Source organism: Brachionichthys hirsutus, unplaced genomic scaffold, assembly GCF_040956055.1.
Source record: "Brachionichthys hirsutus isolate HB-005 unplaced genomic scaffold, CSIRO-AGI_Bhir_v1 contig_742, whole genome shotgun sequence".
Taxonomy (NCBI): domain Eukaryota; kingdom Metazoa; phylum Chordata; class Actinopteri; order Lophiiformes; family Brachionichthyidae; genus Brachionichthys; species Brachionichthys hirsutus.
Genome location: NW_027180367.1, coordinates 285077 through 300259, shown reverse-complemented (window position 1 = coordinate 300259; position 15183 = coordinate 285077). Strand labels below are relative to the sequence as shown.

General features: G+C 42.2%; 1 protein-coding gene across 1 annotated transcript in view; it reads right to left on the bottom strand.

Annotated features, from left to right (window-relative positions):
- Positions 1-8061: 8061 nt before the first annotated feature.
- Positions 8062-15183, bottom strand: part of LOC137914122 (neurexin-2-like) — a gene marked incomplete at its 3' end in the record, with an annotated part of 146204 nt that continues 139082 nt past the window's right edge. The window contains exons 8-11 of the mRNA XM_068757739.1: positions 13312-13750; positions 12045-12428; positions 10770-10973; positions 8062-8088 (exon numbers count right to left, since the gene is read on the bottom strand). Coding sequence (XP_068613840.1) covers positions 8062-8088; positions 10770-10973; positions 12045-12428; positions 13312-13750 — 1054 coding nt within the window. The remainder of the gene's footprint in view (positions 8089-10769; positions 10974-12044; positions 12429-13311; positions 13751-15183) is intronic.

Genomic DNA, 15183 nt, shown 5'->3' with positions numbered 1-15183 from the left:
CCCAACACCGTGAATGTGTGGACACCCAGGTGCTATATACACATGTATGTAGTGCGTTAAAATTTGGGGCAGGAGGGGCCAGACGGGGGATGCGGAGGAGGGCAACGGCGCACTCCTGCCCTGCGCCCTCCCCCTTATCTCCCCGCCTAGCACCCGCGTAACCCCATGTGGTGCATTAAAATGGGGGGGGGGGGGTTGCAGAGGGACGTTCGGTGAACGCCCCCCAGCACCAGGCCCCCCAGGTGCATGTACCCTATGTGTATATTTACAAATGTGTTGTGCTAAGGTGGTGAGTTAAGAGGCGCAGCACATGAGGCCCCAGCCAACCAGGCGGGGGGAGGAGGGAGCCTTTGTGCTTTCCAAAGGATGATGCTTGGCTCAAATACACAAATTAGCACAGCAGGTTATTAAATGTTAGCCTCTTTCACGCAATTACTTTGAAATGTTTTTACATCCTACATGGATGCAGGCAACAAAATGGACCCTCATCTATTAAAGGTTATTGACAGAGTGAAACTAAATGTTTCATGCAGTCATGCCTGCCTGGTATAATTTTGTCGGCTTCAACGATGTATTTATTTTTTTGATTAAAATCTACCTATTGTCTCGTTTCACTATGAACTCTTATGGCAAAAATAGTTGTTTTTTATAGATTTGTTTAACTCCACTGTGAGAAAAATCTTCCCCACTTAGTCTTTTCTCACATCTGTGGCTTAGGTGAATCTACAGACGCAGGATATGCAAATAATACCTTATTCATAGACCCAGGGGTGCTTTTTTTTGATCATTCATGACTAGTAAGTGTGCTAACTGCCTCCATTGACTTTCAGATTCAGAGGGAGGTGACTTGTTTAAAAATAAGCCCAGCAATGATTAAATTGGAATTGTGCTTTGACCAGACCAATCCTATACACATTATACAGTTGGGGGATTGATTTCTTTTATGTGCATGTTATTCTCTCTATCAGTTGTTCTGCCAGCATCAGTGCAGCATAAAAAAACTAAATAGTTGTAACTTTGCAAACACAAATGATATGGAGAAAAAGAGGCAGACATTGCTGCTCCACTGGTGAATGTGTTCTATATGGGGATAGAGTGCTCTTCAGAAGGGTGACCTAAATGCACACGTATTTTTATTTTAATGGAAAGGCAGATAACAGCAACAGTTTCACAAGGCTGCACGGTTTATTAAATTTTATATGGCGAGAGACATGATTTACTTGTCATAGTTTTCAAGATAAGAACTCCTCTGGCAATGATTTCATTCGGCTTCTACCTTAAGATATCATATTTCTGATCTCAAAAGAGATAGGCCTATCACTGCAGGTCTAATGAAAGGTTGTTTGTGTGTGAGTGTATGTGGCGGAGAGGTACAGCATTATGTCATAGAATATGATGAGTAGATAAAAGCATGTGATGCTGATAAAAATGCAAAGAGACATCAATATTGAGACTCCCCCCCCATAGATTAATCTGTCTTCTACCATGTCCTCTTTTCCCCCCCCACAGTCGAACCAAATCCCTCCACCTTTCTATTACAATGTGTCCCTCTTTGTGGGTGAATGAGAGGGACTGGATGATGGAAGTATGGGAGGCCTGGAAGTCAGCTGAGGACGTTGAATTGAATGCTGACACTACAGCAAGACAGCCTCCCTGCAGCCACACCCAAAACAAGTCCCCCGCATGGTGCTGCATGACAAACAGTCAGAAAATGATGAGAGGGCACGGACTGTGTGCAACCAGCAAGGATGGAGGGAAAGGTCAACAAGAGAAAAGGAAAAGTGGGACAAGTCCTGACCCTAATTGCCAATTAAAGAGACAAAACATCTTGGAGCTGTGTCTATGTGTGTACAGGATGATTGTTGTCTCACACCATTATTTGTATTCAGTGCTTGGTGTCTGGGCCACCCACTTTCTCTTTCCCACTGCATGTTTTTGCCACTGTTCACAAGGGGCGCGCTTGTGCTTTAAAATCCATGATAAGATAAATTCCGATGAAAGCTTGTAGACCTGCAGGTGGACAGGGTGGGAAGACATATTTGAGGTGGAGAGGACAGCAAATTGATTTTCAGAGGTAGGTTATGAATCATACATTCCATCTGCCCTCAACAAAAATGTAGCGCTCCCTTCAGATTGACTTACTCCTTCCCTTTCATAATGCCATCCACCAGCCTCCTTTTTGTTCTTATCAGTTCCCTTCATGCCCTTGTTTTTTATTTGTATTCTTCCTCCGCCTCACATCTGTCTCCTTTGTTCTCCAGATAAAGGTCTCAGAGGGGAGCGCAGATTTACGATTTAAACCACACTTCCCAGCATGCTGCAGCAGGAGGAAGGTAATATCCCAAAGGATAGCCATCAGTCCTGCAAGGCAGCATGGGCGTCGACAGCTCCATGCTGCTGCCGGTTCTCTCATTAAAGCCTTTGTAATGAGTCCACATCTAAACTGTCGGAAGAACCACGTAATGCTGAAAGGAGGCAGACTGATTTAGGACCAATGCTATGCAGGCCAGCTAGCCACATCCACCCTCACAAAGGTCCTGGCCTGCATGTTGTGATTTGATACATTTCAATAACTATTTTCTTTGTTCATGAAATTCTGCAAAACAAATAGACGGAAAAGAAACTTTGGTCAAAATAACCTCGACACTTCTGCAGAATATAAAATTTTAGGTTTTCAATTCAACATGCTTCTTGCTTTTTGAAATGATTGGGATTAGTAATTGGGGAGTTTGGCAATAATTTATTCAGCTAGTACAACACAAGGTGCAAGGTCAATGTTTCTGAAAAGGACTGAATCATCAGAGAATCTCCCCCCCCCCCCCCAAAAGCTGCCACCCTCGTGTTCCGACATGACACCTGAGCTGGCGAGTGGACCAGGCGGGCAGAAATGATTGCTCAAGCATGCAGACTATCGGTCCCTGACCTCTCTCTTTGAGCAGGTTGTATAAGGCGTCTCAAGTTCAAACAGAAGGGAGACAGGAAAGAGATTTGAGATAGAATATTGAAGAAAACAGACAAACGATAGAGCCCAGTGCTGTTATGATGGAACCGCATCATCACCGTTCCTCTGGGTTCTTGTTTTTCTTTTCTCTTATTCAGTCACTTTTCAACAGTCTTCAAGGTCTACACACACACACACACACACAAACACACACTCCCTTCTTTATCAGTGTTTATTTCTTCATCTGTCTTCTCTTCTTCTTTCTAGACTGTGAATAAAGGGCCTGTGACAGTGGGCAGTGTTGGGAATTTCAAGGCTGTTGGACAGTGAATAAGAATGAAGCATTACTTTAAAAATATGAAATGAAGCATAATGGACAATATAAGGTCAGGGGATTTCATACAACCACGGTCCATTGCCTGCCCAGCATGTCCTTCGGCTAGACAACGTCTTTAGGGCTGTTATTTTTGATTGCATAGCATTCATAACTCTTCAGCTCATTTATCCATTTTATGCACGGCAAATGTTTAACTTGTCGCTCATCTGAGATGCTTTATATAGCAACAAACGCATAAATATAAAATTCAAATTCACAAATTCTTGAAGATATAAAATGTGATTAAATGAATTACAATTATAAGAAATGCTTTGATGGATGTTTATGTGTATGGTTTTGAGTCCCAAGATGTTTTGCTTACTGCATATTACTGCTCAAAGGACACTTGTATATCCGGACACAGTAGTTCAAGTATCGCACAACACAATATTCACAATTTGTAACACTGAATTTGATTTCTGTTGTCCATCTGCCAGCGTGTCTCTGATGGTTCACAGATCTAAGACATTACGCTAATACCACACGTCTCTTATTGGTTCATTGCTTCACATCTTGCCTGTCGTTTGGTTGAATGAACAGAAAATAAAAAGCAGCCACCCTCCATTGGAGCACTTATGGTAATTAGTTTTAAAAATCTAATCACTATCAGAGCGTCTCCAAATAGATTTAATAAGTAACTCACTCAGATATATGTTCAAATTTCCACTCTAGGATGTTTTGCATGTGCCCACTCCAAATCCATCGCCGATTCTGTGTGGCTGAAATAGAATGTGATGACTCATATATTAAGTGAATGATTGGAAACTCATTCAAATTCAATATTTATGAGAGCCATCTGCTCAGAGAGAAGCGTAGAGGAGCGACAGACAAAATCCCTATTCAATACAAATTAGTCTGAACAAAGCATGCATTTAGAAGGAAAATAACAACGCCATATTTTAGCACACGTACTGTAAGTGCAGTAAAAAGTAGTACATCAGTCATTTGCATGGCTTAGGGCGATAGCTTCCCCGACAGCGCTTCAAAACTTTGAGAGAAGCAGTTAGGACTGCGGCAGGAGAAAGGAGAAAGTCTCAGTGACAAATATAAGCTGTCCCATTGTGGGCAAAATAATAATATGAGTTTATCTGCCTACAATACGATGCATTCTTTCATCAGTGCATTTACACGTGCTCTGTTTGGGGGCGTTCATAAAACTATGGCAGCGTTGGAAAGAAATGTACTCTTCTCTTGATGCTATTAAGTAATGATGGTGCTATTATCTTATTGTTAAATTACAAATTCAAAAAGTCAAACGATTTACCTATAGTCCTACATGCATTTATCAGGATAAGTCCAAAGTTATGACAATAATATAGTTTTACTCCTTAAAATTTGAGTCTAATAAATGTAGACATTGTGCATGCTATGAGTTGAATTAATTACTTAACTTTGCCTCTTCTATATACTTGGATAATACAAGTTAAGCATGCAGAAAAAATAAATAAATAAAAAAACATTGAACTCTTTCAGTGGCAATAACGTCTAAATACGTTTTTTACAACCCAGACATTCACTTCCCTTTCCGCCTCGCTTCAACGGCCATTAACTCCATAACTGAAAAAAGTAGGAACACACTTTTTATTCCTGATGAAAGATACTTTGATCGTTCCTTTCCACTCTAACCATCTAAAACTCACACTCTATCATTTCCCGGAGACTCATTATATTGTGGAAACAAACAAATACTATATATTGTTTTAGTGTTTAATAAAGTGCAATCAGTTAACAATTGTCCAACAAATTTCAACTAGACAATCATGGAGCAAAACATTGGCCATAACTATTAATGTTGGCTGATTTCATTACCAACCTGAAAAGCACTCAGAGAGCGCAGACCTCCACCAAGCAGCTCATTCCCCTCCTAATTGGATTTACACCATCCACATGGTGATCTGGATCATCACCAAAAGGTTATATATTGTTCTTGGTATCTTTATATACCATCTATGAAAAGTAAAAGTGAATCAGAGTTGATGTGTATTTTCAACATGAGGTGAGGTAATAATTCCTACAGTATTTAATAAATGTTGCTGTAGATCTGGTTATAAACTGAATCATAACCAGCCACTTGTATTCTCCTTGACACACACTGACAGTTTGTGTGTGTTCCAGCGTGTTCTGGAGTGTGTACCTGCAGCTAGGCTGGCCAACGGCTATCACATTAGCAGATGGAGGCCTCATGCCCGACATGCTGCCCATATGTCATGCCAAATCTGATCTCATCTGGTGCTAAGAAAGGCCACATTCCAAATAGACATCAGCCTGACACCCTGACCTGACTGAGGCTGTAGGGTAAAGCTCTGCTTCATATCACATCAATCACATTAAGGTGGAAAAGCAGGTTCGGAATGTACACAGAAACACAAGGTTGATCCTTTGCTTCCGATGCTTCACAAGACGCTCCATAGTCTATTTAAAATTATTGAACGATGTGACGCAGAGTGATGGAGAATGTGGAAAGGAAGTGAAGAATTGTGTGCAGGCAGGCTGAAACATGTGGAGGAAAGTATCAGGTGTGTGAAGAATGTCAGTAAGGCTCCATCGGAACAGGGCTAGAGGTCGACCCAGGAGAAGATACATGGACGTAGTGAGGGAGGATATGAGAGTGGCTGGTGTTGGGGAGGACGATGCAAAGGACAGGGTGAAGTGGAGAACATTGATTTGCTGTGGTGACCCCTCACGGGATGAGCTCAAAGAAAAAGAATAAGAACCTCATTTAGTCTGTCAATAGTTGAAATATTGAAGGTCTGACGATAGCAGTCAAACCGCAGCAGATACGATAAAGGAAGAACACTGCATATGCCAAAGCTATCGGTGTATCAATGCAATTAGTCTGATAGTGATCAAGATCCATTATTGTCACAGAATGCCACCAAATCTAATCAACCGCCTGCTTTCCAGATTATTATCAAATCACACTGTTAATATAATTTGTATGATGCAATAATGTGACAGTGAAGTTTTAAAGAGTAAATTTGGCTCAAACTACTCAGAAGTGCATATTTTGATGTTTCCCTTATTCTAGTGATTTGACTCATATTACTATTTGAACATAGACTCACAAGCCTTCCTTGCAGGTGATCATGACATTAGTCAAAGTGCTGCTTATTCTGCTCGGATTTTGTGCTGCTCACTGCATATACATGGACCAGCCAGCAGAGGCCTTCCAGGCTGATTCTCTTATTCGGGATTCTTTATTTTAGTCACAGATCAAAATGACAAACCGTCCCACAGATTTAATTGCTTTTTATTTTACATGTAACTCTTGGTCTTGGACCTTGTTTTCTCCTAATCGATTGCTGCACAAGTTCAAATAGCATATTCCTTACAGAAGAGCCAAAACTGAGATACTGAGATTTCAAAGTCAGTCACAGATTTATTTTTAAATTGCTGCAGGATATGGGTAGACACACACACAGTAAATATCATTTTGATCTTCTCAGTGGAAATCAATGCTCTACTCACACTATCCCTAGTGCTTGCCTGACATCTAGTGGTCAGCTTGGGAATGAACAACCTCTAAGAATGAAATGCTTTGGGTGCTGCACATATTCAGACTTCAGTGATATAATTTGTCATACACTGAGACTGATTTCATGCCTGAAGGCAATGTTTGAACAATTTTGAACTCAATAAGGTAAGTTTTTAAGTCCAGAGATGAGGCATATATACAGTGGATGTTTAATCAAGTAGAAGTGCTGCACAAAAACCAAAGAAATACCTTCACACTGCCATCACAGACTCCTTATCCACACACAGTGACTCTAATATTACACATCAGCCACAAAAACGTTCATAAGGTGAAGGGTCGTTTACCCCCCCACCCTCCCGTCAGCTCTTTTGTTGAGATGCACCCAGGTGTGGCTGGCTGCGGTGGACTCTGGGGACAAGTGTTGCTGATGATGTCTTAATCCTCAGTTTGACTCAAAATGGCTTCTTTATTTCCCCTCAAAACCTCTTCCAGAATCTTAAAACTTTCCTTGCAGGTGGAAAAGAACTGTTAATCCCTTTCTGATGCTACATTTTTAATTTACGTTCAAAAGCTAACCCTAAGGCACTATACCGTATCAAGCTAATTACACACACACACACAAAGAAACACATTTTGTGACAAACATCAGGTTTTCTCCACTTGACACTGTGGCTGGCAGCACTTACCTGCGGGCTACTTGTTCAATTGTCATGATAGAGAAAACAATTTGCTGTCATTCGGTCAGCATGGAGCAGAAAAAAAAACATTTTCTAGCTCAGAGAACAAACATTCACCAGGTGGTGCCGTCTCTGAGTGGACAAGCAAATAGCTTTATGGGGACCCAAACTACAGTTTTCCCCCATGCAGAGAACAGACAACACCTGTGTGAGCAGCCCGGTGGAACCTAGACTCAGAGGAGCATAATAGGAAACGGGAGCATCCAACAGGGAGAGGCAAGTTTCTGGTTTCGGAATGTGTTGTTGCAAAAAGGTTGACAGGAAAATTAACAGAATGGGTAACAAGTAAGGAGGAAGCTATGAAATATTTTACTTAAACATGGACATGAGCAAAATAAGGGCTTGGAAAAAATGGGAATGAAGAACCAAAAAAAAAAATGAAAGGAAAAACCACACAAAAATAAATTAAAGATAAACTATTTCAAAAGGTGCCACTGATGAGGTCAGGAGGGATCAGATAAATTCTACAGCACAGAATCAAGATGAGAAAAACAGACACGTTTTAGTCAGAAAAATGGATAGGACCACTTACTGAGGCTACAGTCTATCCTGATACAATCTGGTGAGAGAGAGAGCGAAATGTGAGATCAAATCAAAAAAGGATAAAGAGAAAGAAAGAACGACATTTTACATCCTTCAAAGTACATTCTGCAGACATCCAAGCAATGCTCTGGGGCCACCATCCGGGGACAGGCTCTGAGTCAGGATCACCCTTTCCCACCGTCAATCCTACCATCCATTCATTCTTCAACCTCAGAGCACAGCAGAAGGCAAGACACTGCAGATCTACGCCGGAGGAGAACCTTAGAACGTTTCTACCTTCAAAATATCCATCATAAAAATAAACTATCCGGAATATTCCATGCTCATATGAACACGTAATAAATAGTTTGAGTGAGATTGCGAAGAGAGTATCAAAATGTAAATTGTGAGAATTATGAGGGTTTTATTTCTGTTATGCAGCGCTGCAAAATACTGAGCATTCAAGATTGAATGTACCATCTGACAGCTTATACTATCATCTTTTTTTTTAGTTTTACCTTTGTTGATTGAAAACATATTTTACAATTAAGTAAATGTCGCTTGGAAATTTAAGTATGCATTATTAACCTTACAGAACAAGTTAGATAAAACCTAATATATTCAACTGCACAAAATACTTAAGGCAGATGTTACTGGTATAAATAGATGCAATGGTTGATTTTAGATAAGCTAAAGAAAGGCAGTGAAGCCATTATACTTACACTAATGCCCATGTATGTTTTCGTGTAGCCGCTCATGCAGTCATGTGAGTAGATAGATGACGTTTTACACAGTTGATTTCAGTTCTCTTTCCTGGTAATTAAAGATGAACTTGCCTTCTACAGCACTCTAGGTGTGAGAAACCCAACAGTGTATATGGCAAGAAAGGGTGATCTGCACATCCCAGCCCACCTCATGCCTGGTGCACACGACACTCACCATACGGGACCCCTCTGTGACAAACGGTGTAACAAAAACTAAAAACGATTGTGAATGCTAACTCTCAAACTGAATCCTTCTCCGTAGCTAATCCTAAACTCCATTGTCAGAAAACACATCTTTTGTATTCCATTAAATAATTATCAAAATTGCATTTACTGAAATCAATTTGGTGCCCTTCTGCCCCACCTAGTGGCTAGAAAGTGCATGTGCATGTGGCAGAGTGGCTGGGTTGTGGTCTCAAGCCGTCAACCGCTACAGAATAGTGGACACAAACAGTCAGGGACTGGCATCACCCTGCAGATACGTGTGTGAGAGACAGATACGGTTCAAATTAAAGTGTTTACGTGCAATATGTGTTGGTAAACAGCAATGTTTTCTAAAACGGACAGAAAGTTTGTGCGTGTATATACATTTTTATATTGATGCACAATTCATAGATTATTGAAACACTAGACAATGACAGTTTATTGTCATTGTATGCCATCTATATATATATATATATATATAATTAAGCTTAAGTATGGACTTGATTCCTTACTGATTGTGGGTTAATTTATTTCTTTACAACATCTCTGTAATATCCTGATGTCTGTCCACTCTCCGGCTGCTCGGAGGTGCCATTTAAGGACACCACTCTTAAAGCAGCCCTTTTCTCCTTTCAGAATGGTGTCCTCCTAGTATATGATGCATTTGTGGACTGGACCATTGTGGTTATCAGTGGGTGTTCAGGGGCCTGCAGGTACATGTCTGCGCCGCTACAGCTGTGAGCTGGTCCCTCTGACTGTTTGATCCAAGGGCCGCAGACATACAGACTATTGAAGGGATGAAAAGTTCCATCGTCTGAGTTATGGCCAGGTGGGTGTTTGAGTGACAGAAAATAGAAGAGATGAGAAAGCAGAAAAGAGAGGGAAGGGCCCCCCTATGTTTATCCCACCGGTACCCTTCCTGTCTCTAGGTGGCTTGAACTTAACCCGGTGTGCACCTCTGTCACGCTCCTCGAGCTTCACTGGTGAGTTTGCTCCTCCAAAGAATCGGGACAGGCTTAAAATGTCCAGAGTCAGGCGGCTAGTTCCATCTTCCCGGTAGCACAGTCTGCAATCCTGCACCAGTTGTTATGGGGAATGCATGCTTCCCGTCTATGAATTCACCCATCTCATAAACCTGACTTTGAACTCTATTCATAATTGCTTGTGATGAGGATTATAATGGCATCTTGAAGCGCCGAAGGCTTATCCAGCCCCTCAGCTTTCTTCAGTAATGAATTGAAAGTAAAGGAGGACCTTGAGGAAGAGTGACAGAGGAGGGGGCCACATCACGTAGATGGGTCATGGGTTAAAGCCAGGGAAACTGTTAGAGATGGAGCTTCCCAATAGGAGGGGCGGGGGGACTATAAGGATTCACATGGAACAGCAGTAATAGGACCAAAGAACACGAACAGAGACGATAGTGTACTGTGGATACATATTAATCCAGCCTTTCATTTCTATAGCACACACTTGAGTCCTTTGTGAAGGAGAAGCTTCTGGATTTGCACCTCACTGTTGCCAGAGTAGAAGCTTTTGAGTCCCATAAGAAGTTCATTCATGGTGGTAGCTAGTCAAATAAAAGTGTACTCCATCATATATCAGAGGAGACAGATCTAGAAGCTTTTCCCCCAAAATGTCAGACCCTCCTTCTGTGTTCAGCTGCGCACAGTACTAAAATACAAACGTAGAGACGGAGGCATGGTAACAGAAAGGTTATTAGTGACGTGCACTACGAAGCTCAGCGACTTACCGAGGTTAACGGTTAGCTTTATGCGGCCTCCGTCCAGCTCCAGTCGCAGCGTGTCTGCAGACTCCTTCGATGTGGTGGCCATGAGCAGGCCATACGCCCGCTGAGACATGAAACGCAGCGACACATCCTCGGCTTCTGTGTGCATGGTGACCGGCATGATGATCTTCAGGTACATGCTGCCGTCATAACTCAGAACAGTCGCCTCTGGAGTCGGGAGAGGATGGGATGGCCGGGCGGGCGCAACAAGCACAACGTCAGTTATACCGGCTTTCCAAGTGATTAGAGGCTGTTACATTATTATTGCTTCATTATGCTGTGTGCAATTTTCTTCATAAATAAGTCCAATGAAGGGAACAGCTTGCATGATGTTCCCAGAATGTCATTTTGCATTTAGACGACATCACCCGAAGCATCAAAGCAAGACATATATTATAAAGATGGGAAATCACAAGCAGTAATGAGGACTCCAATGTCAGACTCTCCTCCAGCATGGAAAGGTGTTGACACAAACATGCTGCTGGTTTCTGAGTCTTTATATATGATGTTGTTCACAACTATGAGCACATGCTACAGAATAATCTGTTGCAGCTATGCACTGCTCTTATGTTGCAGTGAAATTTGATTAATATGCTGAGTAAATATGTAGAAAATAAATAAATGAATATCTGCTATATATATATATATATCCCTGCAGTGCCAGAAAACTCCACTAAGTGGCAGAAGAGTATTGGTGCAACAATACCTGTGGCTACAGTATGGAGTGAATGAATAATGCACAATGTAAAGCGTCTTTGGGTGCCTTGAAAAACGCTATATGAAACCAATGCATTATTATTATTACCTGACTTCTGAAGAAGTTTAAAATGTAACCTTGAAAATCAAGGGTTAAGGTGAAGGTTCAGTCATTTCAACCTCTATCTCCAACTGTCCTGATTTAAATCCAGTGTCTCATATCCACATTCCTGTCCATGTCCCACTAATGACTCATTCAGGCCCACAGATGTGCAAAACCAAAACTTGAAGTGATGCGCATGTAGCTAATTGGTATAAATCAGATGTGTGTGCTGCTATTTGTCTAGCACATTCTGTCACTCTGGCAAATAGGACACCTGGGTTTGCAGAATTGGCACAGATATAAAAAGGCCTGATTACTGGTGCCAGCCTCTCAGAGGAAAGAGTAGGCAGTACAGTTTAGTCATACATGAAACGTCTGTGGTGAAGATTGAGTTTTCATCCAATCAGCCAGCCCCATTCCTTCAACATTACACTCCTCACCTATCTCACAGTTGGTCCCCAGGTAGCCAGTACCAGTGCAATCACATATGTAGCGGTTCCAGCCCTCTTTGCAAAGACCTCCGCTGCCACAGGGCGTACTACTGCACCGCTTCTGGAGTTCACGGGTGCAGAAACTGCTGACGCCGATGGCACTCTGGATCTCAGACATGCGGCGAACATCCCGACTCTTTCCATCGATGAAGAGGTCACGGACACAGCCCACGTAGCCATAGTTCAGCAACGCCGTCCAAACCTCCGGTGGCAGGATGAGGTCCGTCTTGGACTCGGGCAGCCCGCCGAGGTACATGTCGCTGTCCAGGTCCAGGATTTCACTGCCCTCAGGGGAGCTGAAGGGCATGCTGCGGCTGTTGACCGAGATGGATCCTGGAAGAGAGAAAGACAAAATGAACAAAATGTCACTAATGAATCTTTTATTTATTCCATTGGCACACACAATGTGTGTGTCTGAGGATGTGGCTTGTATGTTATGTCTGAGCAGGTGATGCGTTGGTGCAGGAGTTCAAGTAGCTCGATAAGTTGGGGAGGAGAGGAAGTAAGTGGATGAGCTGAGAACATAAAATACAGACAATGGGACACAGAAAATATAAACTATAAATGGCAATAGTGTGTGTGTGTGTGTGTGTGTAAAGGTGTGTGAGAGACTGTGTGTTTAATGTGTCTGTAATAGGCTAAATGGAGGAGAAGGGAAGCAGAATGCAGAAGGGAGTGGGTGAAACAAAGGGCCCTCTCTCCTCCTGTGATTAACGACTCTGTCTTAATTTTCTATTAAAAGCCAATTACAGCAGCAGCAGTGAGATCACATGCCTGCGTTCACATACACACCCAGGCACACACTCATTCACACTTCTCCTCATTACAAGATGCCATTAGGAGGGGGGGGTATATGATGTCTAAGGTGCTTTGCCACCTACTGTCCATTCATCAGATCTCACACTCACACATGCAGATGCCTGTTGCCACAGGAAGAAGGAACAGGTATGGGAAATAAACATCTGTTAGCAAATGCCACCAGAGGTATGATTAGTACTAATAGTGACTATTAGTTTTCTTTTGTTTTGACATGCTAGGGCAGATGTTCTATTTGTCAACATCAACTGAGCCTCTCCTTTTCCCCTGTCAAATTCCAATTTGTGACGCCCCAATGCTGCAGACTCAATCAGCTGGCTTCAGGAGATGTAAACAGTAGCTATTCAAAAGCAACACATATTTGGTTGGTCTCGTGCAACAGCTGTAATGCATCCCTCACCTTTCCTCCCTTCCCTCTGAAAGTCCACGTGGCACCAATCACCATCGTTGACCTTCTTGTTGCTGGCCTTCAGCTTCGTTTTTCCAGAGCCCATATCAATCAGCAGGTATAAATACCCGTCCAGTAGCTCCATGGCAAAGTAATCAGTCTTCAGTTCCCTGCCAGGCTTCAGCTCCTTGGGGCCCTGCGGGCGGCCGTGGCTGAACAGCAGGAGTCCGCTGGGCTCTGTGGTGCGGAAGTCGAAGGAGATGGACCCCGTCTTCTTGGTGTTCCACTTGGGCAAGGAGATGTAGGACTCAGGGACCTCGAAGGTGACCGGATCCAGGGCCGCCACATCCTCGCAGCGGAACACCAGGTCACCGTTCAGGGTTATTTTAGGGTCGCGCTCGATGGCCAGCCGGGACAGCTCCAGCTTAAAGTCATTATTCTTGTAGACCACCTGGAATACATGGATGACAACGTGGTTACAGTTCTGACTACAACGCTAGTGGCAGATTCAAAAGTGACATCTAGAATTAGATTATTATTTTGGAGTCCCAAAAAACAAAAACAAAGCACAGCTGCTGCAGAGAAGAACATTACGTCCATTATTTTGAGAGCCTACAGATGCCTCTTAATTGCCCAAATTAATTTCAAGTGTCAGTTACAGCGGCTGCTGGGAAATCTAGTCAGAGCGGGTAAATGATGAATCCAAACACAAATTAAATGCATTGCTCTCTCTGGAGCCGCAAGGTTGACAGCGACATTCATGCAACATGCTTTGTTTTTTGTATTTGAAGCACACGGTCCTCTAACAGCAACCGAGATCCAGACGAGTGCCGTTTACGAATGTGCATCATTCTTTTTGTTTTTTCATTGATCTCTCTTAGTGGCTGCACAACACGGTCAGCGCACACAGCTCCGGTCAACACTGTGCAATCTCCAAGCTGTTGGTGAAATCTATTAAACATATAAAGTGTGGCTCAGAAATGTCAGTTTAAATGCAGAATAATGAAAAGGCTGTGGGAGATTTTTCGAGGCAGTGAGAAGCGAACGTTGATCACAGGCCTTAATGCAAATGTCTTCGACAGCCTTTGGTGGAATACAGCTCTATTGTTTCTGCTCAAAGTGTGTGTCACTGTGTGCCTTCATAATGAATTAAGTGCTAACGGCAGAGTAAATTATCCTCCTACTATCTCATAGTATTTGTCAAACACAATGTTGACAGCTTTTTGAGAGGCCCTCCTCAAGGTAGTAATTTGAAGCAGCTGAGGTCTCTGCTTCGAGCATTTCCTCTCTCGATCGCAGTAAGCGCTATGCTCTCTCACACAACAATGCACACTTGCTGAAATGTAATAAATGAATGCTTTTTACATTCCTGTCTCTGTTTTCTGCTGCTGTCTGGGTTGTAATGTTGGTTGTTGCAGATTGATCTTTGCAGCTGATGTGCTCAGCTCAATTTTGACTTTAGTTACATAGACACCCTATATTTAATGTGTATGTTGTGTAACTCTTAGTATTTTTGTACAATATTATACTAAGTCACATTTTTAATTGGACTAGATGCGTTTTTTTTAATCGACTGAAATTTGTATTAATTTATTTCCATTAGACTCAACTTAGCTTTGAACCCACCAGTATTTCTTTATCATGCTTCTTAAACAATATGTAGTTAAATTAGGTACATAGAAGAAGTATGAATTATTGTTTAGCATCACTGGACAGGATTGAACTACATATAATAAGTCGTTTAAAAGTAATTAGCTCTAGATTGTTCTGAGTAAAAAGTAAAAAAAAAAAGACTCAAACTCTTTGGGAACATTTAAACAAAGGGAGTAAATCAATATATTGTTTTAACGGTTGTTTCTCTACTGTAGTTGAACTGGGCTGAAC